The 26,444-nt window shown below is 53.1% G+C and overlaps 1 protein-coding gene across 3 annotated transcripts; it reads right to left on the bottom strand.

Annotated features, from left to right (window-relative positions):
* Nucleotides 1-559: 559 nt before the first annotated feature.
* On the bottom strand, nt 560-7,960 carry ALOX15B (arachidonate 15-lipoxygenase type B). Of its 3 annotated transcripts, XM_027567621.2 has the most exons (14): nt 7,814-7,960; nt 7,510-7,732; nt 7,229-7,310; nt 5,077-5,199; nt 4,696-4,799; nt 3,892-4,064; nt 3,523-3,669; nt 3,221-3,424; nt 2,199-2,285; nt 1,918-2,087; nt 1,611-1,732; nt 1,412-1,512; nt 1,161-1,331; nt 560-739 (listed from the first exon to the last, which is right to left on the bottom strand). In XM_027567621.2, exons 1-14 carry the CDS (start codon nt 7,958-7,960, stop codon nt 560-562), a joined length of 2,034 nt encoding a protein of 677 aa, XP_027423422.2. The 3 variants fall into 3 exon arrangements, with proteins under 3 accessions (XP_027423422.2, XP_035580590.1, XP_035580591.1); XM_035724697.1 differs by lacking the exon at nt 2,199-2,285; XM_035724698.1 differs by lacking the exons at nt 1,611-1,732; nt 2,199-2,285 and having other exon boundaries at nt 1,931-2,087.
* Between the last annotated feature and the right edge of the window lie 18,484 nt (nt 7,961-26,444).

Below are 26,444 nucleotides of genomic sequence, written 5' to 3'. Positions count from 1 at the left end.
GGAAATGGAACCCGCTTTATAATATGCAAGCTTTTTTGTCCAACTTTGGAACAAGTTTTTAGGAAAGCATATATGGGTACTGCCCAGACAGTTGTCAACTTCCTTCTGCCCTGCTTCTGGTGGCCCCTTCTTAGTGGGTTGTTCATTTTTATAGCTGAGACCATAGGTCACTATCAACCTCTTGGGCAATTTTTTGACCTGCCAGGAGGGCCGCCCTGCATCGGGCGACCGTTAGGCCCACTCAGCTGTGGTCAGTGGGATCAGCGGGTATCAGGGGATCCCCCCCATCATAATGTAATGCAAAAATGCAAAGCAACACAAAGTCATAAAACCCTTTAAGGGAGCTATGGGTGTTCGAGCACTTTGAATCTTGGAGTCTTCAAAAGGTATGGTACGGTGGTGCTGTTTTTTGGAGTCTTTTGTTTCTCTGTTTTGTTTCTGTTGTTTTGTGGTGTGTGGGGTGAGTTCCGTGTGGTTTGGTTGTTCCAGGAGAGGCATATGGGGGCCTGGTTTTATGGGGTCCAAGGGATGCCTCAGAGCACCCTGTTCTCCAGGGGATTTAGATGGATACGCTGTTTTCAATGAGCGGAGGGTCCAGGTAGGTGTAGGGCAGTGACAGCCTCTGGTTCCGCTCCCGGATATCTTTTGAGATCTGGGCCAGGCGGCTCTGGAAGGCGGTGATGCTCTGCTGAGGAGCCTCCTCCATGAAGTGCTCCTCTGGGTAGGTGCCCAGGGGCCTCTGGGAACCAACCACAAGGTTGAGTGAAGGAACTGCTCAGCAGCTGGACCCCCGTTAGCCGTCCACCCTGGGGACCTGGAAGTAGCCTCCCTCTGAGCCTCAGCCCTCTCCCTCCCTCTAGGCAATGAGGGTCACTGCAGGCAGCTCTTGGGGACTGAAAGCTCAAGTCGGAGTTTTCCGAGGGGCGTCCCCACCCCCCAGCGTGATCTCCTTGCAGCTAGGGTGACTCTGCCTCAACTCATTTGATCATTTGACCCTCCTGGTGAGATGTCCAACATTCATGTGTCCCCCTGGTAAAGTTCAGTGGGGTGAAGAGACCCAGCGCCTTGAAGGCAGCATGGGGTCTGTGCCAGAGAAGGGAAAGGACACTCCCTCGCACACCCCAGAGCTGGCCTGGCCTGGCCCCCAGCCCCACACTCACTTGGTCCCCAGGCTCCTTGCTCAGTATCCAGAGGGCAATGATAATGTCACATGTGGCATTGACCGGCGGGAGGGTAGCTAGAAACCCCTCTGGTCTTGTCTGGCCTTTGGAGGTGGGGGGTGGCAGCTGCATGGTGGGAGGCAGGTTGGGCATCCAGACACAGGAGTCAAACTGAAAGCCAAGAAGGCAACGTTGAGTCCTGGGAGCCTGGCCCCCTTCCATCCCACCGCCCGGGCACCGACCCTCCTCACCTGCCCGGCGCTGACAGCGTAGTGCTTGGCTGAGCAGTTGAAGATGACCATGGTGACATACTGGACCAGGGCTTCCCGGGTCTCCAGCGCGGAGGGCACACCTGCGGGGGGAGGGGGGCCAGGCAATGTGGCTGCCAGGGTCCTCAGGACCCCGCTGCAGGGGACTGAGAGTGTGGCCCAAGGGCTGAGGTCCCCGTACCTGAGCTCTCCCTGCCCAGGAAGCCCTCCGAGAAGATCTCCCACACCCAGGCTTGGAGTTCATTGTCATCATGCACCGATGCATCACTTGGGTAGTAGATGTTGATTATTTCGGAGACAAAGCTGCAAGGTGCACTGGGTTCAGTCCCGACTTTTTACCCTGACCCTCCTTCCCTGAGGAGCAACACGGCTCAGTGTCATTCATATCCAGCACCCCCTCCTTGTCGGGAGCCTCCCTGGGCCCTCCCGCTCCTCTCCCGTCTTCTTGCCTCCCCCAGCCCCCGGCTCGTTGGAGACGGTCACCTCACCTCTCCACTGCACCCCAGATCTGCAACCCGTCATCCCGGTAGTAGTAATTTGGGATGTCTTCGACTCCTCGGGCCCGGATATCCTCGGGCAGACACAAGACAGAATAGCTCAGCTGTTCCATGTTCCTCTGTATCAGTTCCGAGAAGCCTCCAATGCCAATGCCTGTGGACTGGAAGACAGAACTCCTGGGTGCTGGAGCGCTGGCCCCGGAAGCATGAGGCAGCACTGGCGGGAGACACGGGGACTCTCCCATCGCCACCCTCCCTGAAGCAGACCTTACCCGATCTACCACCTGCCCTGGGGCAATGAGCAGCTCGCGGGCAAGAGTGTTGATATGCAGGGTGTACCGAGTGTGGGGGATCAACAGCTGTAAGGGTTGGAGAAGACACAGGTGAGTGAGGTCTGGGGCCAGAGAGGCACAAGTCTTATAAATCACCCATGGAAAGAGATGACAGCGACAAGAGGACCAGCCGGGGACAGGGATCAGGGCCCCAGACCTCGTGCCAGGGGCTGGGCTTCCACCAGCATTCTGTTCTATGACCTGGGCCTGGCACCTTCCTCTCTCTGGGCAAATGAAAGGGCTGATCTGGAGGAGCACTACGAGCCCCCCGGCTCTGGCATCCTGTGATTTACTAACCCGCGTGCAGGCAAAGCACCATGAAAAGCGGGGCCCGCAGAGCAAAATGGAACCATCCCCGCAGACTACCAGGCCCTGGGAGCTGCCGAGGGTCAGAAAGAATCAGCCTGGACTGGAGAGGATAGAAAAGGTCCTGCATCCGGGACTCAGGAGACTGCCTAAGTAAGATTCAGAGAATCCAAAGAGCCGTGGATCCCGCATGGGAGAAATTTCTGCCCTTCGGAGAAGAGATGCCCCAGGTCCCTGGGGGAAAGGAATGTGGGCCATCTGAAGGCTTAGCGGAGCCCACGTTAGAGACATGGGTCTCCCTCCCAGGGTTCCCTCGCCCCTGCTGCTGTCTGCAAGCAACCTGCTGTTCCCTCAAAGCCAAGTGCACGCTCTGACATCTGCCTTAGATTTCCCCTAGGAATGGGGCTTCTGGGCAGCGCTGGCTGTCCCTCTGCTCTCCCCTAAGAAGTCCCATGCAGCCCCCTCCCTCCCGCCAGCCCCTGTGCCCCTCGCCCCGGCTCAGGGCCTGTGGGAAAGCAGGCTGCCAGGGCTGGCGTGCTGCAGCAGGAGGGGGGCTCTGCGCCCCCGCCCGGAGGAAGAGGGCCACGCGGGTCCAGGCTGCTGAGCACGCCCGGGGTGCAGGGACACAGTGTGGGCCACGTTGTCGAGCCACGGACCTTGAAGAGTGGATGACAGTGAGGCAGCTGGTGCAGCGTGGCCAAGGTGAACACCTCGGGCAGCAGGTGCGTATGCAACAGGTGCGTGACAGCCTCGTGGACGGAGAATTCGGCATTCCGCACCCACGTCTTGGCCAACAACCAGTCCCACCTGTTGTCGCTGGGCAGGAAGATGGGGCTGTTGGGTCCCGGGGTCTGGCTGAGCTGTAGGAGGAGTCGGTGCAGGGAGAGGTGGCCGTGGGCTGTCTGCGCTGCGGGGCCCCTCCGTCAAACCCTTCCCTCCTCCTGGCCCAGCCGCTGACCTGGATGGCGAGGGGCAGCAGCGGCCCTCCCCCGGGGCGCTGGAACAGCAGGGTCATCGGGGCCGCGGAGAACTGGGGCTTCCCATTCACGACGTTGGTACGGATGCCAGAGAGGATGCCATGATCCACCAGGAACAGGGAGCCCCTCTGCAGTAGGGAGAGGGGGAGCAGGGGTTGCCTCTAACGGATGCAGGGGCGGGGCGGGGAGAGGACTCAGGGCGGGGGAAAGACGTCTGCCCAGGAGAGGGTGCTGTTGGTGAGCAGCACACGGAGGTCCTTAGGAACTAAGAAGGTGGGCCTCTCCAGCAGGGGACCGTCCCAAGGCACCGGGACGGCGGTGTGCAGGGCCTGGACCCCCGAGCCCCTCACCTCCAGCTCAGCCTGCAGACTGGTCCCGGGGCCCAGCACGGGGGCCACCATGTCATCAGTGACGGGGAAGTTCTCTGGCAGGTGGCGACAGCGGCGGATCAGGACAGGGTTGAGGCCATTCAGGAACTGGGAGGCGAAGAAGGCGTCCTCCTGCCAGTGTTTAAACACGTACTCTGCGGGGGGGAGGGCAGCGGGAGGAGAGGGGGGCCGGGTCATCTCAACATGGAAGCTCCCACCCCGTCCCTGGGCTTCATGGTGGAGTTGCTTGCTCCTGGGTCCATCCCAAGTTCCCTTCGCTTCGCACTCTGTAGCTTTCTCAGCCTGGGCTTCAGCCTCTGCCTCTCACCAAGCAGCAAATCTGAGTCCCCAGCCCACCCATCCTCCTGTCTACCTGACGCCCAAGGCCAGGATTCAGCAGCTTCAAACACAGCACTGGGGGCTACGGCTCCGGGCCCACCTCTCCCATCGCCTGGCGTCTGGGGACCAGCACCCCCATCCAGCTGGTCGCAGGCAGAGCTGGGGACCACTCACACGAGCTCCCTCTCCTCCTCTTTCCATCGGTACCCATTGATGCTCCATCCTGAGTAGCTCTCACCCCACCTGTTCACCCCGTCTCTGCTGTAACTGCCCTGCTGAGGCCACCATCCTCTGCTGACCATGGCCGGGGCCTCATAACTGCTCCTCCCGCTTCCAGTCACGCCTGCTAACACCCTGCCCCCCACAGGGCACATCTGGCTGTTCAGTCCTTGCCTGGCAGCCAGCCAAAGCTTCCCACTGCATTTGGGAAAAGCCCGAGTTCCTCACCAGCGGCTGGAGTCTTGCGGAAGTTCAACATCCTTCTCATCTCGTTCAGACTCTTCCAGGGCCCCTTGCGGTCCAGTAGCCCCTTGAGTTTCAGCTCCATAAACCTGCCAGGGGGTATCAAGGGTGGGGAAGGGGCTAGAGGCCCTGGGAGACCCTCCCCTGTCAGCTGGCCTTATCCTTCCTAGGCTCTCGAGCCAGCCCCCAGGTCCCCAAGGAGCCACTGCCCCTGAGGTCATCATGGTCTCATGGGAATTGGTGGTGGGCAGAGGCTGTGCCCTGGGTAGGACTGTGTGACCCACGTCCTTGACAGTCGGGGAGGGCAGAAGGCGGGAGTCCCAGGGCAGCTGAGGCCCAGGGTCGGGAGGGAGTGGGCATCCTTACGCAGAGCTGACTTTCAGGTAGAAGCAGGAATTCTTCATGACAGAGTATTTGATGTTGAGATCCAGATCTTTCACAGACTTCTCATCCAGACAGTGAGGCCAGCCTGGACTGTAAGTCTTCCAGCTGGAGGGAGGAGCAGGAAGGTGGTCCACAAGAAGGCTCAGGGAACCCACCGACTGGGGCAAAGGGAGAGGTAGGGCCCTGGAGGCCCTCATCAGAGCCAGCCCCCTTCTACGAGCGAGGGCATTCCCAAGCTCTGTCCCTGCCTCGTTCCCACTGCTGACTGGTCCAGGCCTGGGCACCTAACCAGAGCTAGGCCCAGCAACGTCCTTTCTGGGGAATCAGATATCGGGTCCAAAATGGAGTCACTTGTGCTAAGCCCAAATCTGCAAACCAAGGCTTCATGCCTAACCTATCTGCAAGGTCAGTCGCTCCCAGGAACGTGACTAACCAGTCAACCTGGAATTACTGGGTCATCACCAGTGAGGTGACCTGCCTGACAGATCCCCACCTTTCCCCAAAGGAAGGTGATCTTGCCTGAAACAATCCGCTTTTTTGCTAGAAAGTTCCTTTTTCTGCCCCCATCTGCCTAGAAAAGCCTATCATTTTGTATGGCTCCTCAGAACTCCTTCTCTGCTAGAGCGGACACTGCCTGATTCGCAAATCATCAAATAAAGCCAACTAGATCTTCAAACGGACTCGGTTGAATTTTTTTTTTTTTTTTTAACAGGGCTGAGCCAGAGAGACTATCTGTCTGGATATCTGGACTACCACATGCAAACATAGGGACTGTTAGTTATGACCACTTTCCACTGTAGGGACTGGGACCCAAAGAAAGCTGTTCTACACAGGGAGAAAGAGAAACGTGAAACAAGAGAGAGAAAGCATCTAGGCCCCCAGAGACAGGGAGAGAATCACCTTGGTTTCTGGGCTCTGAGATCTGGCTACCCCCAGTCTGCTTGCTGGCCTATTTTTTTTTCTTGCAACCATAAAATCCCTGACTCACACAGATGCATCTCACGAGGGAGTTCATGTAGGCTTCAGGAGCCTTGGGCAGGAATCCCATGGAGAGGCACGGTTGATTTCCATAAGCTTGAGGGGGGCCAGAAATTTACTCTTCCCCAGGCCTCCAGCATCTTGATCAAGCAAGCAATACAGCCTGAAGACTTTGGGTGCAATGGTAAAATCCTGTCCCCGGAAGCTGAGCACACCCCCCTACCCCGCCCCAGGCCAGTCCTCCTCTTATTCAATCAGTCAGTCATTGCCCTTGGGCTGGAACTTTCGACTTCAAAGAACAAGTGGCAATTAAAGTACACTACTCCTAAGTGGCGGCCCAACCCTGCTTCTCACAGGGGAGTGTACAAACCCATTCACCCAGAGACCTTGGTGAAATGCAGGTTCTGATTTAGCAGGTCTGGAGTGGGTGGGCCCCGGAGCCTGGGAGCTCCCAGGTGATGCTGACACTGTGATCTGAGGCCATACTTCAAGGCCTGAGGGCCTAGACATTTGGAGCCCAGGTAGCTGAGAGACCTGGAGCAAAAGCCTGCAGCCCAGGCTTCGGGACCAGCTGAGTTGGCCAGAACACGACCTTTTGAAAACCTGCCCCTGAGCGCCCTGTGGTCCCTGGCTTTGTCTGCCTACCTGCAGCCCCAGCTCCCCTGCAGCTTCCACCCCTCACCAAGGCAGCCTCTGGGACCCAACTCTCCCAGCTGAGCCTGGGGCAGAGAAAGGGCCCTTCTCCCACCTGCCCTGCAGTATGAGTTTCCTGGGCTTGGAGGGGGACGTGGATTTCTGGTTCCGCCCAGATTTCCAGGAGGATAAAACAAGTCTATGGATGAAAAAGGCCCACAAGGCAAGCAAGACGCCTGCAGGGGTGAGGCATTCCCAGCCCTTGTTTGCCCGCACCAGAATGCTCCGGAAGGCTGGTTACAGCAGAATTGTTGCAGGCACCCTCGGTATTCAGCAGGCCTGAGGGTGTCGGGGAATTTGCATTTCTAACAAGCCCCCAGATGCTGATGTTGTTCCCCGAGAGGACTGGCGAGGACTTCAGTCTGTGTCATCCCGGCTGAACCCAGGCAGCCCCACATCCCTTGGGTGACCCCCGCTCCCCCCCCCCGCCCCGCACCAGCACCCCACAGTAGCCCCTCCTCACTGGTACGAGTCCTGCCTGGCCTGCAGCTCTTCCTGGCGCTGTTGCCGGAGGATGGGGTGGTCGTCTGCCCAGGAGACCTTGGCTGTGAGCGCACAGGAGCGGGTGAGGAGGGCAGAGAAAACGCCTCCCGCCCCCCTCTGCCCCAGCTGCTCTGCCCTCCGCCCTGGGTCCCCTGCTCCCACACCGGGCTGCCCCCTCCTCCTCCCCAGGGGCCACACCGGCCGACCTCTCCACTCCCCTTGCCTTGCCCCCACCAGGCCCGACGTCCCCGCCCGGCTCACCGGCCCCTGCGCGCAGCGCCAGGCTCCCCGCGCCCTCCAGCCACTGGTAGCAGGGGAAGCGCAGTGGGGCGCCCCGCGGCGGCGTGAGCTGGAACCAGCGGCAGAACCAGGCGTCCCGGGCCACGGCCCCGACCGGGACCGGCAGCAGCAGGGGCGCCTTGTGCACGCGCAGCAGCAGCACCGCGCCCACGTCCTGGGGGAACTCCAACTGGAAGTCCTCCACCTGGAGGGGAGAGGCTTAGGATCCGAGGGGCCCGTCCCCTGCTCCCTCCTCCGCCTCCACCCCGCCCCGCAGGGCACTCACAGCGCCCGCGCTGAACTCCTTGCCCGCGTGGTCCAGGCGCAGTGGGGGGGTCTCTCCCCGGGTCCCCACGATGCTGATAGCTATTTTGTTCCACGTGCCAGCCCCGAGGGCCTCCCCGGTGGACACTCTCACGCTGAACTTGGCCATGGTGCCAGCCCAAGTCTGGCTGTCTGCGGGGCCGCTGAGACCTTTAAAGCTTGCGGCTCAGCTGGGGACACGCCCCGCCCCGCCCCGCCCCGCCCCGCCAGGTGCCGGTCCCGCGCGACGGATTGCTGTCCCCCATTCCAAGTGCGCACGGAGCCCCTCCGCCACCTGGTAAGCAAACACACGCCCGGCCCAGGGCGGAGACGGGCGGGGCTGGGAGGCTCTGTAGTGCCGGGTGAGCAGGGACTGGGTGTCCTGAGGTTTGGGGACCCGGACCTTTCAGGGATGCAAGGCCAGAGAGTCAGGATCCAAGCGGGGGGTGGAGATACATTTGGGCCCCTCTTTGTTTCTTTGCCTTCTTAGCCTCTAAAAGCCTCTGCAGCCCCACCTCCCCACTTTCTACAGCTCTTCTTGGCCTGCGTTCATTATATTATTGCGGCCAATAAATAATTTTGAGAACCAACCATGTACCTCGTACTTCCTTAGGTACTGTGAAGACTGGCAAGGCAAGACCCAGTCTTTACTCCGTTGGAGGTTAAAAATCAAGTGCGAGAGAAAATGAGTAAGCGAACGAGGCAGGGATGCATCGAAGGAGAGAGAGAGATGTCAGGGAGGAGGTATGGGGTTCGGTTTGGGGGACTGACAGACTTGGGGCCTCTGGTCTGGAAATGCTCTCTGAGATGCCTAGTAGACATCCAAGCAAAGAAACCACGGCCGGGTCTAGAGCTAAGGGCTGCTGTCGGTGCCCCTGAGCATCGGCACACAGGTGTGGCTAAGATCCCTAGGCAGAGAATGTAGATAGAGAAGAGGGAATGGGCTGTGCCCTGTTAGTTCTCTGCCATTTGGAAGTCGTGGAACGCGGAGGCAGATCCAGGGAGGATCTGTCAGTGAGGTACAAGGAGGACCCGGAGGGGGTGCTTCATGAAAGCCAAAAGATCGGTCAAATCTGAGAGTTGCATCAGAGTAAGGCAGAAATGATTCCTGGGTCTGTCAAAAAGGAGACCTCAGAGTCTGTGCCATGGGCTGCTGAGCGTGATTAAGGCAACCAGCCCGGTTCTGTGCCACCAAGCTCTGGCGGGCACGTGACCAAATCCCACAGTAGTGTCTGGGACCCCACCCGGAGCCTTGCTGGTGGTCTGGTGGGGGCCGTGTGACCGGGAATGGAATTCCAGTGGCGTACTCCTACATACTTTTACCTCCACCCTCCTGGAATCCCACTAAAATACCAAGTTTAAGGCATAAACCTACAAGGACAGGAAAACGAGTATGGAAATGTCAGCAACTGATTTAACAGACAGGAGAAGGCAGAAGCCCAGAATTCCCACTTCAAAACCCCCCAAGATCTTATGAATTGGGAGACAGGTGCTCTGAGAGTAGTAGAACACAGGCTGATGAGACAGAAGTTTTTATGAGATGCCATTAGGACCCCTCCTCCCCCCAGATACCCTCCCTTACCTCACACAGCCAGCAGGAGACCTTGCCCCTTCACCCTCTCACAGATGTTTGGAGATTTCTTTTCTGGAGAGATTGACCTAAAGGGAGTCTGGACTTGGCGATATCAGTTAGAGCTGAGGGTGGGACACAACATTTAAAATTGGAGGATGGGGTGAAAGTCTACACACTGAGCAGTGGGGGTCCCAGTCCCTTTTGCTGGTTGGGTCCAAATCTGTTGGCAGCCACTATACTGTACCCCCAAACTCCACCCAGCAGTCAAGACTGGAGGGCTTTTCTCTAGAGGAACTGACCAGCTCAAGTGTCATGTGGGGTCCTCCAGTGAAATGGACCTGTTCACACACAGTTCCCCATCAGCTTTTGTTGACTCACTCTTAAAGATGAGTGTGTGGCCAAGGATCACCAGACCTTCCTTGAAGGCTTATATCTAAAAGACACGGATCAAAACAAACAAGACTGAAGGAACAGACAAGGTGGGGAGCAGAAGAGAATTTAAAAAAAAATTGTAATTTGTATCCTCAGGGAGAGGAGAGCTTATAGCTATAAGAAATATTGTTTCTGGGCAAAATGTTTGGATTTTATAAATCACCCATTCTTTTTTTTTTTAATTGTGGTAAAACGCATACAACCTAAAATTTACCATTTTGACAGTTTTTGAGAGTGCGGTTCAGACAGCACATTCACAATGCATCACACTCTGCATTCACTGTGGTGTGCAACCATCCATCCCCACCGTCTCCAGAACTTTGTCATCATTCCAAGCCGAAACTCTCTATTAAAAGGCAAAGCAAAACCATTCTCCCCACCCCCAACCCCTGGTACCCTCTATTCTTCTTTCTGTCCCTGAATTTGACTTCTCTAGGTACCTTATATAAGTGGAATCACACAATATTTGTCCTTTGTTTCTCACTTAGTCCATTTGGCATAATGCTCTAAAGTAAGTGCCGTGCCCAACGTGGGGCTTGAACTCACGACCTCAAAAGCAAGAGTCACGCGCTTCACGCACGGAGCCAGCCAGGCACCCCTTTATTCATTTTGCAGGGGGAGGCTATTGTGAATAATGCTGTTATGAATACTGGTCTACAAATATGTTTGAATCCTGTTTAATTCTTTTGAGTATATACCTAGAAGCAGAATTGCTAGATTATATGGTAACTCTATGTTGAATTTTTTTGAGGAGGCACACATGCTGTTTTCCACAGCGGCTGCACCATTTTTCATTCCCACCCACAATGCACAAGGGTTCCAATTTGCCCACATCCTTGTCAACACTTGTTCTTTTTTGTATATTTGATCATCGCCATTTTCATGGATATGAAGTGGGGTCTTATTGTGGTTTTGATCTGTATTTCCCTGATGACGTGTTGAACATGGCTTCATGTGCTTATTGGCCATTTGTATATTTTCTTTCTTTCTTTTTTTTTAAAGCAGTTTTTTAAATTTTTTTTAAAGATTTTATTTATTTTTCCACAGAGAGAGAGAGACAGCGAGAGAGGGAACACAAGCAGGGGGAGTGTGAGAGGGAGAAGCAGGCTTCCTGCTGAGCAGGGAGCCCGATGTGGGACTCGATCCCAGGACCCTGGGATCATGACCTGAGCTGAAGGCAGACACTTAACGACTGAGCCACCCAGGTGCCCCCATTTGTATATTTTCTTTCTCTTAAAAAAATATTTAAGTAATTTCTGCACCCAACGTGGGGCTCGAACTCACAGCCCCAAGATCAAGAGTCAAATGATCTGGGGCACCTGGGTGGCTCAGTCGTTAAGCGTCTGCCTTCGGCTCAGATCATGATCCCAGAGTGCTGGGATCTAGCCCCACATGGGGCTCCCTGCTCAGGAGGCAGCCTGCTTCTCTCTCTCCCACTCCCCCTGCTTGTGTTCCCTCTCTCACTGTGTCTCTCTCCGTCAAATAAATAAATAAAATCTTTTTTTTAAAAAAAGAGTCGAATGATCTTCCAGCTAAACCAGCCAGGTGTCCCCATTTCTATATTTCCTGTAGAGCATTGTCTATTAATGTTCTTTACCCAAACCATCATGATTATGATCCATTGTCAGGTCACGTTTTCCATTTATCATGTAACTCACATGCAAGAACAACACATTTCTAAATATATTCAATATTTTTTTATTTGTAGGTCACTCCGGTAGCATAAATCGATATTGCCCGTATGTATGTGCCCGGCGCTGTGAGGCTCAGAAAAAGTAGCGATGCTTTCTTGTTTCCCCCCCCTAAAATGCATCTTCGGATTCCCTTTCTCCGCTATTTTCTGCTTCCTTTTCCCTTTTATAAATTTAAGTGAGTCTATTTTAAAGGAAACTTTGTGTCCCTACTGTAAATTGAAAATCAGTTTCAGTTCCCAGAAGAGAAGATCACAGGAGACATGAGTACTATGAGAAAGGTTACTCAACTCCAGGTGGATTCGTTTGCAGCAGCTGGTTCCTTGTTCCATGGAGAGTTATTCACAAGGTACTGTGCTGGGAGGATGTTAAAGCAACAGCACAGCGAATTGGCACTCTCTCTCTGATGTCACGAGAATTGACTTGGGATCCAGTGTGACCCTGCACCTCCTGGGCTCTGGCCTGGAGCACGGTTGCGCAAGACATGCCCAGTAGCCCACATGCATCTCGGTGCTTATTAAAAAAGCCACTTCCCCGGGCCTACGGACCTCACACCGGGGAGGCAGTCTCCAGAGACTGGACTTTGGGGGATGTACATTTTCAATAGGCACGCCTGGTGATTCTTCTTCAGAGCTACTGCCCTTGAGCATTTCAATATTTACCTCTGTTCTGACAGGGTCTTCTGGGAGATGTCATCGGACCCTTCCAGATACAGAGGAAGAAATCAGAGCCCTGACTCAGAAGGAACTTACTCGAGGCTTAAAAAATGTCAATCAGATCAAGTACGCCCCTGCTTTGAATTCCTGAATGCCCTGGCTCCTCCCTATCTTCAACCTCCCTCCCTCCCTTCCCTTCTCCCTTCCTTCCTTCTTTCCCGCCTTATCCTTTTCTTTCTTTTAAATTCTAAAATTTTGATCAAAGCTATAGATGCACAGGATTGAAAGATTTTTTTTTTTAAAGTTGTTTATTAGAGAGCATGAGAGAGATCACGAGCAAGGGGGTGAGGAAGAAGCAACTCCGATGCAGGACCCTGGGATCATGACCTGGGCCGAAGGCAGATGCTTAACCAACTGAGCCACCCAGGTGCCCTAGATGCCCATGATTTAAAGAGACAAATAGTTCTGGAAGTGTCTCACCAATAACAGCTGTCCCCGGCACCACTCCTGCTGTTTTCCACTCATTAAAGACAATAACTTTCCTCTCTTTTGGTTGATAATCTTGGTATTGATTGCCACATCTCAAACAGCATGCACAGATCGATACTTTATTTTTTATTTTTTAAATTTTAGGCAGCAATCGGCTCCCCACTCTGGAAGAGAGAATTGCCTTCTCTTGACCAGCTTCGATTCCTATGATGCCTGCAAACCTTTCTCATCTCACCTTCAGATAGAATTTCAGTAGGGCTGTAGCAAAAACCAGCACTCAGTATTTACACGATTTGACTGTGTGCGTGTTATTCAGAGGGGAGCTTTAGAGTGAGCTGTAAGTATTTTTTTCCTTGCCTGCAAAACCGTCTGTGGCTTCTCTGGGTAATAATTATCAATTTGTTATTATTTCTATTGATTTCTAGATACTTGTATTAACTTCACTGCTTGTCTGGATCCCCTCAGCATGCTCGGGCACATCGAATACTCCCAGGCTGTCTCGACCTTGCGATGCCCTCCAGACCCCTACTTAGCTGAGCTCTCCTGGGCTCTTGCGATCCCACCACCCCTCAGGGATTCTTTCCCCCCTCTGCTGTGCTAGCGCTCCAGTCTCCCATACTCCATGCTTTCCACTTTCTCGCTTATTTCATTTCCATGGAGCATGCCCTTTAATAGCTGGCTACTTCAGAAAGCATACAAGTAGGGTACGAGAAGCTTTCAAGACCTCACATGTCTGGGAACGCCTACAATCTCTCTGTACATTCCAAGTGATAACTTGGAAGTGATTTTTGTTCAGAATTTGGAGAGCATTGCTTCATGGGAAGTGTTGCTATAAAGAAGCCTAAAGCCATTTGGATTCCTGGCTCTTTTCGTATGACCTGATGTTCCCTCCCGAAGCTTTTAGGATCTTTCCTTTGCCCCCTGGGCTCTGTAACTTCACAAGGATGCACCACCATCATTTTTTCATTGTTCAGCCTTCTTAGGGAGGAACTCCCAATTTTTGAAACTCGTGTTCTTCACTACGAGATTATTTCATGATTACTATCGTCTCTTCATTTCATCTACTGTCTCGTTTTTGAACTCCGATGAGATGATTAAACGTGGGGTCTCCTGGATTGGTTCTCCAATTTCTTTTACTTTCTTCCCTCTTTTCCATCATGTTGCCCTTGGTCAATTTCCTCAACGTTCTCTTCTAATCTATTGAGGTTTTTTTTTTTTTAATTTCTCCTATCATATTTTTAATTTCAAGAGCTGTGAGCTGTTTTTTTGTTCCGCACATATGTTTCTTTTTTCTTTCTTTAAAGATTTTATGAGAGACACAGCGAGAGAGGGAACACAAGCAGCAGGAGTGGGAAAGGGAGAAGCAAGCTTCCCGCTGAGCAGGGAGCCCGATGTGGGGCTTGATCCCAGGACCCTGGGATCATGACCTGAGCTGAAGACAGATGCTTAACGACTGAGCCACCCAGGTGCCCCCGCATATATGTTTCTTAATAGCGCCCTGTTCATGTTTCGTGGTTGCAACACTTCATTTCCCTGAGGTTATTAATGCTGGGGTTTGTTCCTGCTACTTGTGGGATAGGCTTCAATCTATCTAGGTTATCTGTTACGTAACAAACTGCCTCAAATCACAGTTTAAAATACGAAGAATTGTTTATTTTCTGATGATTTTGCAATTTGGCCAAGTCTCCCTGTAGCATCAGCTGGAGTCCCTCTCCAGGATACATTCGCCTGGGGGATGCACCGCAGCTGGGACATCCAAAGTGGCTGCGCTCACGTGTCAGTGGCTGGGGGATTGGCTGGGTCTCTTTGTCGCATGGTCTCTCACCATTCAGTTATCCTGCCTAGCTTCATTACAGAGTGCCTGGACCCCGAGAAGCAGAAGCCCAAAGCTGTAATTCCCTGGCGTCTGAAGGCTTGGGACAAGAGCTGTAAAGTGCTGACCCATTCCATTGTCTGGCTCAGAATTAATGTGGAGGGAAAATGGACTCTTGACGGGAGAGCAAGGAATCTTTGAACACGTTTCATCAAAAAAAAAAAAAAAAAAATCCCTCTGCTGCCATTTTACTGGAGCTTGGGAAGGGGGCAAACGTCAGTGTTCGTGTTGCACCTGGTTTTATCCAGAATAACTGAAAAGATCAACGTGTTGCATTTCGCCGTCTCTAATTTCCCCACTGGTTCCATTCCTCGACCCCTTCTATGACTTTTCGCGTTTCCTGTGTGCTTCTGCCCAAGCAGGGTGTACCTTGAAAGAGGCAACGGTTGTGTTCTCTGGGCTGTGGGGACTTTCGTTGGGGTAGAGCCGTAACAAAGAGACGTGGGCCCTTATAAAAGGTCTGCGTTCGTCTTTATTTTATGTTTTGCGTTTGCCTTATTGGTTTTTTTCAAACTTGCAAAATTCTAAAAAGTAGTGAACTGAAGGTAGGCAATTAGAAACAGTGAGGATAGAATATTTTTTAAGAAGTTTTGCAGTGAAGGTGGGCAGAGGCATGGAGCAATAAAGGCGCATCTGAGACCGAAGGAGAGCTTCTTGCAAGATCAAGATGAGCAATTCTTCTCACAGCGATTCGCACTCCTGGCTTCACGTTGAAACTACCAGGGATGCTCGAAAAAGCAATGTTCTGGTCTCTCTCTGGGGTCTGGGTGTTAGACCCACGTATTAGCAATTTTTTTTACAGCTTCCCAGGTGATTCTAATGCGCAGCCATGGCTGAGAACCACAGCCCCTGAAGCATGTTTAAGTTCTTGAGAATGAGGAGGGAAGCTGATGCAGGAGGAAGTGCTAGTCTCAGAAGTAAAATCCTGAGAAAGTGAAAGCGTAGGGCCCAGAGCCCAACAAGGGCGCAACAAGCAGGACCAGTACAAGTTCAAGCAATAGGCAATTCCAACTCAGATCGACTTTAGCAACTTAGGTGACTATTGTAACTGAAGTATCCAGAGGTAGAGTGTGACACAATGAACTACCCATCTACTCTCCCTTCTACCTTCCTTCTAGAACTCAAGTTTGGCTAAGGGTAGGAAGGTGGCCAGCCCCAGTGCCGACCTGTGTCATGCCAAATGTGACCATTTTATGCCTCCTCCACCTTGGGGTTGTAATATGGCTGCTCCAGATATGACTAAGACCTCATGTTTTTCCATCTCTTCTCTCTGCCCTCTGCAGCATTGGCTCCATAGAGTGTGGCTGTGATGGGGGCAGTTCCAGACCTTGCATCCTCACACCATGCCAACCAGGAGAACAGAGGTAGCTCCTCTGTTCTGAGAAGGAGGGCTGACTTTTCCCTTTTCCAAAATTCTGTCAAATGTCTTCTCACCTCCTCATTTCTCGTTGCTCTACTTGGCTTACCCTAGGATCCCTGAACCACCAACCAACGTAGCCAAGAAGATGGAACCTGCAAGTCAACCAAAGGTGTATCCCAAGGTGAGTCCCACTCAACTATACTCAACAGCACAAACCACATGGCTGAACATGAGAATGTGTGGCTTCATAAGGGAAACGCGAAGGGCTGGTACCAGGAGGAAGAGAAACAAAGGTTGGGCAACCAAGCAGACTCACAAAAGGGCAGACACGCCTTCTATTGTAGCAGACCGGTGGGGGGGGTTGGTTGGGAACAGTTGCAGTAGGGTCTCTTGTCTGGGAAGAGGATGATGTGGGAATTCCTTTCCGGTTATTTTACTTTGTCACTGAGACGTGGGCCAAGTCTTCAGCTGGGCGGGATCTGGGAACTTCTGTGTGTTGGGTCCCGCGCTGCGGCTGGTAGTGAAAGGTTAAGCAGGACAAGTCCTTGTTCTCCAGGAGCTCCTGATTTGGTGGGAAAACTGCAGGGTCCAAGGGAGTATAAAGGACAGTGTGTGGATGGCAGCACCCATACCCCTTTTTCTGGTACAACCTCCTTGTTTTCCTGTAGAGAATAGCCCCTTCCCATTCTCAGTCCAAATAGATACAGTGGAGCTGACTTCACCCTCTGGCTTCAGGGGCAGCCACATGATCCAGTTCTCCCCAGACAGATTTGGGAAGAGTTTGGGAATCGATTCAGGGTTGAATCGGTGGCTTTGTCCAGGCCAGTAAGAAGCAGCCCTAGGATTTTCTGTTGTTGAAATTGTTTTTTTTTAATATTTTATTTATTTTTTTATTTGAGAGAGGGAGAGAGAGCAGGGGGGAGGGGCAGAGCAAGAGGGAGAGAGTCTCAAGCAGACTCCACACTGAGTGCAGAGCCCAATGTGGGACTCAATCCCAGGACCCCGAGATCATGACCTGAGCAGTCAGTTAAGGCAGATGCTTAACTGACTGAGCCACCCTAGGTGCCCCTCTTTTTTGTTTTTTGGTTTTTTAAAAGCACTTTCTTTTCCTAGAGTTGTGAAGTTGATAGGATATAAGTAAGTCTTGAAGCTGCTGCTGGCCATTTCTGTAACCATTTTGGGAGGGCCCACCTGAGAATGAAGACAACAGAGGAAATCGTACCTGAGGATTTTATAGAGACACCTCATGTGAGCACCCAGAAACAGCCATGCCTGTAGTGAGATGTAATACTCTTGGACTCCTGAACTCTTTCAATCAGAAGAATCCTGATTAGAGCAGAGGTCGACCTCAGACATGAGAGTGGGGCATATCAGAGAAATCTTCCTTCAGGTAAGAAGGCTCGCATTGCAATTTGTAGGATAAGTAAGATTTAAATGGAGAAGAGAAGAGTGCTCTAGCCCACCTGCCACCACACCTGTGTATTTGATTCCTAAACTGAGAGTACCAGATGCCTCTGTCTCTTCTGTCCCATTCATGCTCACATCATCCACTTCCTGTCACTCATCTCCCTGAATGGGTCTCTTAAACAGTCATTCTTGTCATATATCCATGCAACAAGTATGTATAAGTCTAGACCAGGTGATGCACTAAGTTGGATGTTGTATGGAAGGGGAAGGGTGTGTGACAAATTTAGAGAACTGACGTGGTAGACACTCAGTACCCTCCCATTTCATGCCCACGGCAGACCTTGCCAATCAATCCATGTATTTTTCTTCTTGAGCCCAGAAGTAGCCTGTGAATCTTTGTCATTGCAGCACTCAAGGCAGGCACAACCAACTGAATGGAGTTGGCATTTATGATGAAACCTACTGTCATCCTCAAGGTAGGGTGTGGTCCAAGGCAACATGGATCCAGAAGAGAAGGGAGATGGGACTGAAGCACTCTAGAGACCAGGGAGATTGTAAGTAACAGACACCCATGAGAGAGAACTTGAGTAAAAAGGAGAATTTATTATAAGGACACAAGGATGGAGATATAGCTGAGTCTCAGGGACAGCCTAGAGGCAGAGACTGGAGCATTGTAGCAACTCAGGGAATTCTCTCTCCAACTCTCTTCTCCCTTGACCCGTTCTTTCTCTTTCCCAGTCCACCTGGCAGAGGTGGCTGCCACACCATTCATGGATAGGTTTAGAAGGTCTTGGTTCAAATTTCAAGTTCCCCGGCAAAGGGTTCTCACTGACCCAGTGTGGGACAAGGATCCACCCTTGGCCCAATTTCCTCTGTCCAGGAAGAAGGGGTCAGACAAGATGCCAGGCTGGCTGTGTGTCCAGCCATATTGGTGGTGATAATGAGTGGTGGGGGTAATGCAGATTTTTTTCAGAAGTATGTGAGGAAGTCTTTTCTGGGCAATAGAAAACCCCAAACAATAAATATCCCCTATATAATACAAGGAGGTCTTCCTGTAGGAGGTGAATTTTAAACTAGTCATGAAAAATTAGTACAATTTTAACTAGCAGAGCTGAATGAGCAGGATATTGTAAACTCAAACTAGCTTGATAAAATAGGGGAATATATCAGCTAATGTAACTGGAAAGTTCAGCAGTTACTGGCTTCGGGCTTGGATAGATCCAAGTGCCCACAACGTGTGTTTGGAATTGTTCTCCCTCACTATTTCATTTCTGCTTTCTTCTGTGTTGAACTGTACTGATTGTATTCTCAGGTAGACTCTTCCCAAGTGGTGGCAGAGATGGTTTGCAGCACCTGTGGGCTTCCATCCTGCCAGCTTGGCAACCCCAGCACAAAGACCAGTGCGGTGTCTTCCTGTTACTACCTCTAACAAAGGTCCTAGGGCTGACCCTCATTGAACCCGCCTTGGTCACAGACTCTACCAGGCGGGGGCAGGAGTTAGCTCCACACACACGATATGGGTTGAGGGTGGAGAGAGGTGGATCCCCAAAGGAAAATCAGATGTGGCTACTAGAAAAAGTAGGCAAAAACAACATCTGTGTACTCGGCCTTTTCTGGGCAGAATCCTGCTCAGAAACCACCTGTTGGTGAGTTGCTGACCTGAGGTCTTTCTTTCTTTTCTTTTTTTAAGATTTTATTTATTTATTTGACAGAGATAGAGCCAGAGAGCACAAGTAGAGGGAATGGCAGAGGCAGAGGGAGAAGCAGGCTCTGCACTTGAGCAGGGAGCCTGATGTGGGACTCGATCCCGGATCACGACCTGAGCCGAAGGCATATGCTTAACCATCTGAGCCACACAGGCGCCCTGACCTGAGCTCTTTCAAAGCTCTTGGCAAAGGTTTAGAGGACTTCCTTAGTGGAGAGGTGTACTGTGGTTATCCATGACCACAAAATTAAGTACACAAACATAGTGGCTTACAACAGGCATTTGGTACCCCATGGTTTTGCAGGACAGGAACTTGGACAGGGCTCTGCTGGGTGATTCTTCTGTTTCCTACGGCACTGACAAAGGTACTGGGTCGTATTCAGGGTAGATGGGTTGGAATATAAGCTAAAGAGGACCTGATTCCTGCATCTGACAACTTGAAGTGGGTGGCTCCACGGCTATATTCAGCTGGGGTAGTCAACAGGTGCAGTCTCACATGGCCTCTTCAGCATGGTGACTTCTCAACACCGACGCCTAGGGTCGTAGAGGGTCGAGGAGGCTCTGACAGAAGGTGAGAAGCTTCTTATGATAGTCTTGCCTCAAAAGTCCCTGAAGGTCCCTTCTGACATTCCACTGGTCAAGCAAGTCACTAGCGCCAGGGGAGCTTCCAGGGGAGGAGAAGTGGGAGGGGCGCAAACAAGGTCATATTTATCTCCCCAAATCCTCACAACTCACGACACAGTGAGGGAACGACGGAAAATGGGGGTTGACTGGGGAGAATCTGCCCACGATTATCCGTGCTGCCTATGGGAGAGTGGCTCCGTCGGCGGGTTCTCCGGGGTGGGAGCAGAGGCCTATGCAGCCTGCTGCAGACAGCTGGGTTGAGTGGAGGGCGCTTGCTCCCAGGGGCTCAGGCGAATGAGGCCAGAGGAGCTTAGGGCCCTCGGGCCCTCGGAATCCAGGCCAGTTTTGGGGGTCTCCACCTCCTTCCTGGAGGCACAGCTGTCTCTGTGACTCCACTCCTCATTCCTCTCTCCTCTTTTCCTGCCTCTTATCTTTGGCGTACCATGACCCCGTATTGACCCGGTTCTACCCCTCCTCCCTTCTCCCCCTCGTCCTTCTAACTTCAGCCCTGTCGCCTGAGCACCTCCGTTCACTCCGCACATCCCTGTTCCTGTTTCCAAGAGAGAGAATCCAATTGGCCCAATTCCTCTTTTTGTACCAGGGTGTCTCATTGGTTGCCCATCAACCAATGGCGTGGCTGGGCTTGAGTCAGGTGGTGATGCCTGATCCAATCAGCTGGGGCTGGACGAGGAGGGCCACGCCCCCCCCCACAGGTGCCTGGCCCATGGCTGCGTTTCCGTGGGGCCTGTGCGTGCAGCCTTTTTGCTGGGGTGACCCTGGGTGTGGGCTTGGAGGGCACGCAACTGCCACATCTGGCCCAGAGGTGCTGACACAACCTGGAGAAAGGGTTCCCTTGCTCTGGTTCCACCGTCAGCTCCTCGCTGGTGTGCGAGGGGGCTGATGGCCACCACTGCTGGTGGGCAGGTGTTGGAAGAGGTTGAGAGTGACCGAGGCCGAAGGAGAACTACTGTCTTGCCAACAGCTGCAGTCCTCCTGCCAGCCCTCCTGTACCAGATGCCCTGGTTGAGCTCCGTCCCCCTTCCTGGCCCCTGCGGTGGGACTGCCGGGCCGCACGAGAGCAAATAGCCGTGCATCATGGGGCCTCTGCACCTGTCAGGACTCTGAGTGGAAAGGCTGGTGGCCCTCAGCTCTCTGGTGGTTGCTTTACGCATTTTCTGAACGGACAAATCCAAGTCATCCGAAATCCCAATCTGCTTTGGCCGGTGTGGGGAGGAAGTGGCCCTAGCCCCCAGCAGAGGCTGAACTGGCCCCCAGCACTGCCTGTAGGTCCCAGGCCTCTGGCCCAACCCTAGTTCCCACCAGCACCCTCCTTCCCTCCCTCCCGAGCCCTGTGGTGACCCCTCCTGTCTACCTGCTGTGTGGTCTGTTAGTCTCCTGCTTCACTGCATGCTGGGTTCTCAAGGTCTGAGAGTGGTGCTTTCCTTAAGGTCTCCACACTCAGGGACTCTGGACCCTGGAGGATCTGCGATTCTATAGAGGCTTCCTTCCTCCTGAGCTTCCTTTCTGACCCCACACTCACCAGAATCACCTCAAATCTTCACCTCACTCCTCATCCCCCTCCTCTTGCTACTGGCAGACACTTGGCCATCCTCATCCCTGACCACACGGAGGACACAGGGAGAGATCTTTGGCAGACTCTTCTTCCCAGCGAACAATTGCAGACTGCACCTCTTACTCCTACTTGGAGGAAGAGGCTGGACCCCCAGCTCTCTAAAGCGGTTTCCATTTCTTCAGGGACTTGGTCCCATTGGTGTTTGCCTCTTTATTAATAGCATAGAATTTAGGACCTTGGGAAAATTATAATCCTATAATTTAATAACCAGGTGACCGGGACACCTGGGTGGCTCAGTTGGTTAAGCATCTGCCTTTGGCTCAGGTCATGATCTCGGGGTCCTGGGATCAAGCCCTGCCTTCAGGCTCTCTTCTGCTTCTTCCTCTGGGTGCCCCCCTCACCCCGACTCATGCTCTCTCTCAAATAAATAAATAAATAAATCTTAAAAATAACCAGGTGACCTTGGGTAGGTCATATCACCTTTCGGAGCCTAACGTTAGTGTTGATAAAATGGAGTTATAATAGTATCTGATTCATAAGGTTGTTGAGGATACTAAATGAACTTTCATGAGTAAAGTGCTTAGTATAGTTTCTGGCATGCAGGAAGTGCCCAGTAAAACAGTGCTCCTTCCTTCCTCCCCTACCTGCTCCAAAGATGATCTCACTCCCTATTTTATTGAGAAAACAGAAAACTCCAATGGAGATTTCCAGAAATCCCCAAATGTACCTGCCCCCACGCCCATCCCATCTCTCTCTAATTCTCTTACAAGAGCTTCCTCTCCTCCCAATCAAAGGAACCCCTTCTCCTGGGCCTGGATCTCCCCTGCCAGACACAGAAGCCTGGCTCCCCCTGGTCCCCCCTTCCAGTGCCTGCCTCTCCACACATTCCCACCCATCAGCTGTCAATGGGCAAAAATCTCTCCCTTTTTAAAAAACAAAAAAACTAACGTATCTACTGATGTTGCCACCTTTCTAGTTCTTGAAGGAACGTTTTAGACAGCCATGTTATCATAGGGTGTGTCCTCTGGCCTTTTACTGGAAGGCAGTGACTCTTGGAAGGACCAGTTTCGGGGATGGGCTCTGGTTCTTGAGATGTTTCATGATCATCCAGTCCAACCACCTCAGTATATATGGCCGTTGCCCTGTGCTTGGGCATCAGGTCCCAGGAAGCCACCAAGATGGAGACCAGGTTGGATCTCTTCTCCAAGGGCCAGAAAAGCTTCCATGACTTGGGGCCAGTGTTGAGGATGAAGTGCTCAGTACTGGGTCTCTCCTTTTCCCTTTTCAGGGCCTGCCAAAGTTGGTCTGGAGCCTTTTGCTGCAGGCCTTAAGGCCACTTCACAATCCTTCAGGCCTTGTTTCACCTGGGGCCACCAGCTGCCCTGGCGAAGACTGTGGCAAGAGTTCTGGGTGTCCCTCTATCCTGGGATTAAGGCTAAGCCCTAGAGGAGGTGACTTCAGGGACTGAGGTGGAGGACCCGCCAACGACATAGGAGAGAACCCATGTGACCCCAAATCAGACAATTCGTTCATCGGAGTCACAGGGAAGTTGTTGGGAAGGAGCCACATGACTTGGGAGCAGGGGTGTCAGGACTGAGAGAGGGCTGGGGAGCTGATGTGCTAGTGGAGTGTCGGGGTGGGGCAGTGCCCCGAGTTAGGTGGTTATGAACATGTCTTTGCTTGACTTGGTGGTTTGGATGATGAGGGAGACTGGAAGGAAGAGCCCTTTGCTCTCCTTGCAGTCGGGAGCACATTGTAATCAAGTAGATGGCCATTTTGCCGCAGTGGAAAAATCATGAGAATTTTGTAGTATCTAGCAAAAGTTCGTGTGGTCCGGCACTAAGAAGCGGTGTTTGGCAATAAGCTCTGTAGCTGGGGGTGTAACCCACTCATAACGTGCCGTAATAGGGTGTCGAGTGATCTTTTCCTGTGGCCATGGAAACAGTGGCCGCAACTGACACCATGAGGTACTAAGTCTCCCGCATTCTACAGAGAGATGCCAACAGTTGGCTCAGCTCCCCTCCCCCGCATTCCCATCCCAAGGGCTGCCTGAGAGTTTGAGCAACTGGCTCCCGCCAAACCCCTGCTCCCAGGCCCCCAGCAGAGGCGTGGGGGGTGGGAGGAGAGGTTGGTGGGATACAGCATCCGGGCTGAGGGGTGCCCTCCCCCCTCCCCCTGACAACCACCAGAGTGGCAGTGCTCTGGAAGAATCATTTTTGGAGAATGGAGGTATCTTCAGGAGTGGGAGGTAGGCATCTGATTGCTGGCTGGGTGAGGCTGGGCTGCAGAACGGAGAGGAGACACGGTGTGGAGGCCTGGGGAGAAGGCAGTGGTAACCCTCTCCCCACCACCCCCAGCCCGGACTCCTGTGGCCTGAGAGTGTGTGGAGGACAGTTCCCACAGCTCCTCAAGGTGGAGGACAGAGGGCACAGGGCAAGCCAAAGCTGGGGGCTGTCCGGGCTTCCCAGGCAGCCAGGGGACACCCGAGGGGCTCTGGTCCCCAGACAAGATCGTGGGGGTGCCCGGCACTGTTGGCCTATAGGAAAACATGGCTGCTGGGCGCCTGGGTGGCTCAGTCGGTGAAGCGTCTGCCTGCAGCTGGGGTCATGATCTCAGGGTCCTGGGATCGAGTCCCGCATCGGGCTCCCTGCTCAGTGGGGAGTCCGCTTTCTCCCTCTTCCTCTGCTCCTCCCCTCCTGCTCTCTCTCTCTGTCTCTCTCTCAAATAAATAAATAAAATCTTTAAAAAAGAAGGAAAGAAAACATAGCTTTGCTTTCTGAGGGGTCTTCAGTGATGAAGAAGTCTTGGGGGAAGCGGATCCCAACCCCCAAGGGACCACATCCAGGACAGATCCAAATGTTGTGGAGACATCGAGCTGATCCCATTTTGAAGGCCGTCTTTAAGAAAAGAAACACAGGGGCGCCTGACTGGCTCAGTTGGTTAAGCATCTGCTTTCGGCTCAGGTCATGATCTCAGGGTCCTGGGATCGAGCCCCATATCGGGGCTCCCTGCACAGCTCAGCGGGGAGTCTGCTTCTCCCTCTCCCTCTGCCTGCATCTCCCCCTGCTTGTGTTCTCTCTCTCTCTCTCTGTGTGTGTCAAATAAATAAATAAAACCTTAAAAAAAAAAAGAATAAAAATTGGGTCGGCAGACTTGGAAGGGGCTTGTGTAGGTGAGGAGGGACCATAAAGTTTGCATTTTCTTAGCTTTGTGGTGAGCTCACCCCTGCACATGCATGTGGGTGGGGACGGTGTCCCCCCAGCTGGTGTCAGCAGCCTCGGAGCCGAAGTGAGACCAGGGAGGCTTCCCTGACGGGTGACTAGTTAAGCTTCCTCTGTATTCACCCCTCGAAGAGTGAGGGAGCAGGGGTCCTAGGATCCAATTATGCCCCCATCACCCTTCCCTCCTGACCAAGGAGCCACAGTTGGGGGAGCAGGGAAAGGGGCAGACATGTACCCCCAAGCCCACCCACACCCTCCAGGTACCTGACCTGCGCAGTCAGGAGCTGAAGTTTCCAGCAGATGGGAGATTGGAGTTCTCAACTGGACCGGCCTTTTGAAGGCACTGATTGAGGAAATGTATAATGGGTTCATGTTCATATCCCGCCGAGTTAAAACTCTTTAATCATCCGATTACACAGACGATGTCGGAGGTGAAATCTCGCTCTTGCCAAAAACCGTCAAGAGACATGAAGCAGGACTGCCTGTAAGGTAAGTCTCTTTGCTGCACCCTGGAGAGGTAGCCCAAGGCCCAGAGCCTGCACTCCTGTCTTTACTTCCTGATCTCCAGATTTGTCAGACATGTGGCCTTCGACGGGTTTATTTCATGGTTGGAACCTCACTTTTCATGTGTGGAAAATGGGTCATCCGAGGATTAAAGACAGAACATGGGGATATGCTTTTTGAATGGCAGGATCAGCGTCCCTGTGAGCAGAATGGGTAAACTGTGGGACAGCACAGTTTACCCATTCTCTGAGTCACAGACACTCTTCTCTGAGTCCCGGGACCAAAGGCACAGGCTCAGGGATGGGTGGTGAGGTCAATGTCCTGGGTGGAGGTGGCAGAATGGCTTTAGTTTGGAAGGGCGCGTCTCGAGGCTGAGAAGCAAGCCCTGCCCTGCGGGGAACCAAAGGGTCCCAGATGTCACAGCTGTCCTTCCCCACATTTCTCTACTTCCTTCCACACTCCAGGAGCAGGGACGCCACCCGCCCCACCCCACCCTGCCTGTCAAAGTCTAGTCACTTAATTCCTGAGGATGTCGACTGCTAGCACTGCTCTGAGCTGGGAGCATCAGTCTCACGGGCCTCGGCTCTGAGGTCGGACCTGGAGGCTCCTCCACCTTCCAGCTGCTGGGTCAGCACGGGAGTCCAGACGAGGCTACAAGGCTGTGTGCATGTTCTCCCCTCGGGTCCTAGCCTTTCCCTGGGTTGGGCCCCCGGAGCTGGAATTTTCATCACCAGTCATGGGGCAGGGAAAGGCGCCCGCTGACTGTTGGTGGAGTTCTGGCTTGGAGGTTGTCTCCTCCTGGTCACTCATCCTGCGTTCCCCGCCTCCCTCCCAAGCCAGCCGTTTCTTCTTTTCTTTCCTGTTAAACCAGTCCAACCCCTCCACCGCACCATCAGCCTTCCGAGGACACTTATGACTGCAAAGAACAACACTGAGGCCAGCCTGGCTTAAGCCAACAACTAGCCCACGGCGCTCAAACAGCCAATCCGGCTTTAGGCCCAGCGAGGGACAGAGACCACGCCACCCCTCTGTCAGCGATGCCCTGTGTCTCGGACGGCCCCGCGTCCTGCCCTCTCAGTAACCCCAGAGAAAACAGGCAGCTTCTTCACTCAGCTTCCAGCAGCCCCGGAGCACCAAGCCTCTTTGCCCCGGCCGGCAAGCCCCTGCCTGCCCTTGAAGCAATTCTGGCCACAAAGGATGCAATGAAGGAGAGGGGAGGTCTGGGGTCAGCTGCACGGACACTGAGGACGCCAGGAAGGCACAGCCACTGATGCCCATCTCGAGTCATCATGTCAGAAACATCACGTCTGGGGCTGAGACAGCAGGGCTCAGAGACAAGGGACGACCAATGGACCAGTCACCCCCTGGTGGCTTGGGGACGGTCTCTTCTGCTCTAATGCCCCAGTGGCAGGCTCTTGAGGGGTGAGAGGCGGAATGTGAGTTGTGAAGTCCCGCCCAGAGATGAAAGGGCCTCAGTTTCTACATTTGCGGGCCCCGTTCCTTCAG

The sequence above is a fragment of the Zalophus californianus genome, chromosome 16, assembly GCF_009762305.2.
Source record: "Zalophus californianus isolate mZalCal1 chromosome 16, mZalCal1.pri.v2, whole genome shotgun sequence".
In the NCBI taxonomy this organism is placed as follows: domain Eukaryota; kingdom Metazoa; phylum Chordata; class Mammalia; order Carnivora; family Otariidae; genus Zalophus; species Zalophus californianus.
The sequence above is the reverse complement of the archived record's forward strand: the minus strand, read 5'-3'. Positions and strand labels throughout refer to the sequence as shown.

Excerpts from the sequence above, each read along its gene's own strand:
- ALOX15B (XM_027567621.2), bottom strand. The coding sequence starts at position 7,960 with ATGGCCAAGTTCAGCGTGAGAGTGTCCACCGGGGAGGCCCTCGGGGCT. Across the intron at positions 4,065-4,695 it reads CCGCAAGACTCCAGCCGCTG|AGTACGTGTTTAAACACTGG; the intron begins GTGAGGAACTCG and ends TCCCCCCCGCAG. Across the intron at positions 3,670-3,891 it reads GTCTGCAGGCTGAGCTGGAG|AGGGGCTCCCTGTTCCTGGT; the intron begins GTGAGGGGCTCG and ends TCCCTACTGCAG.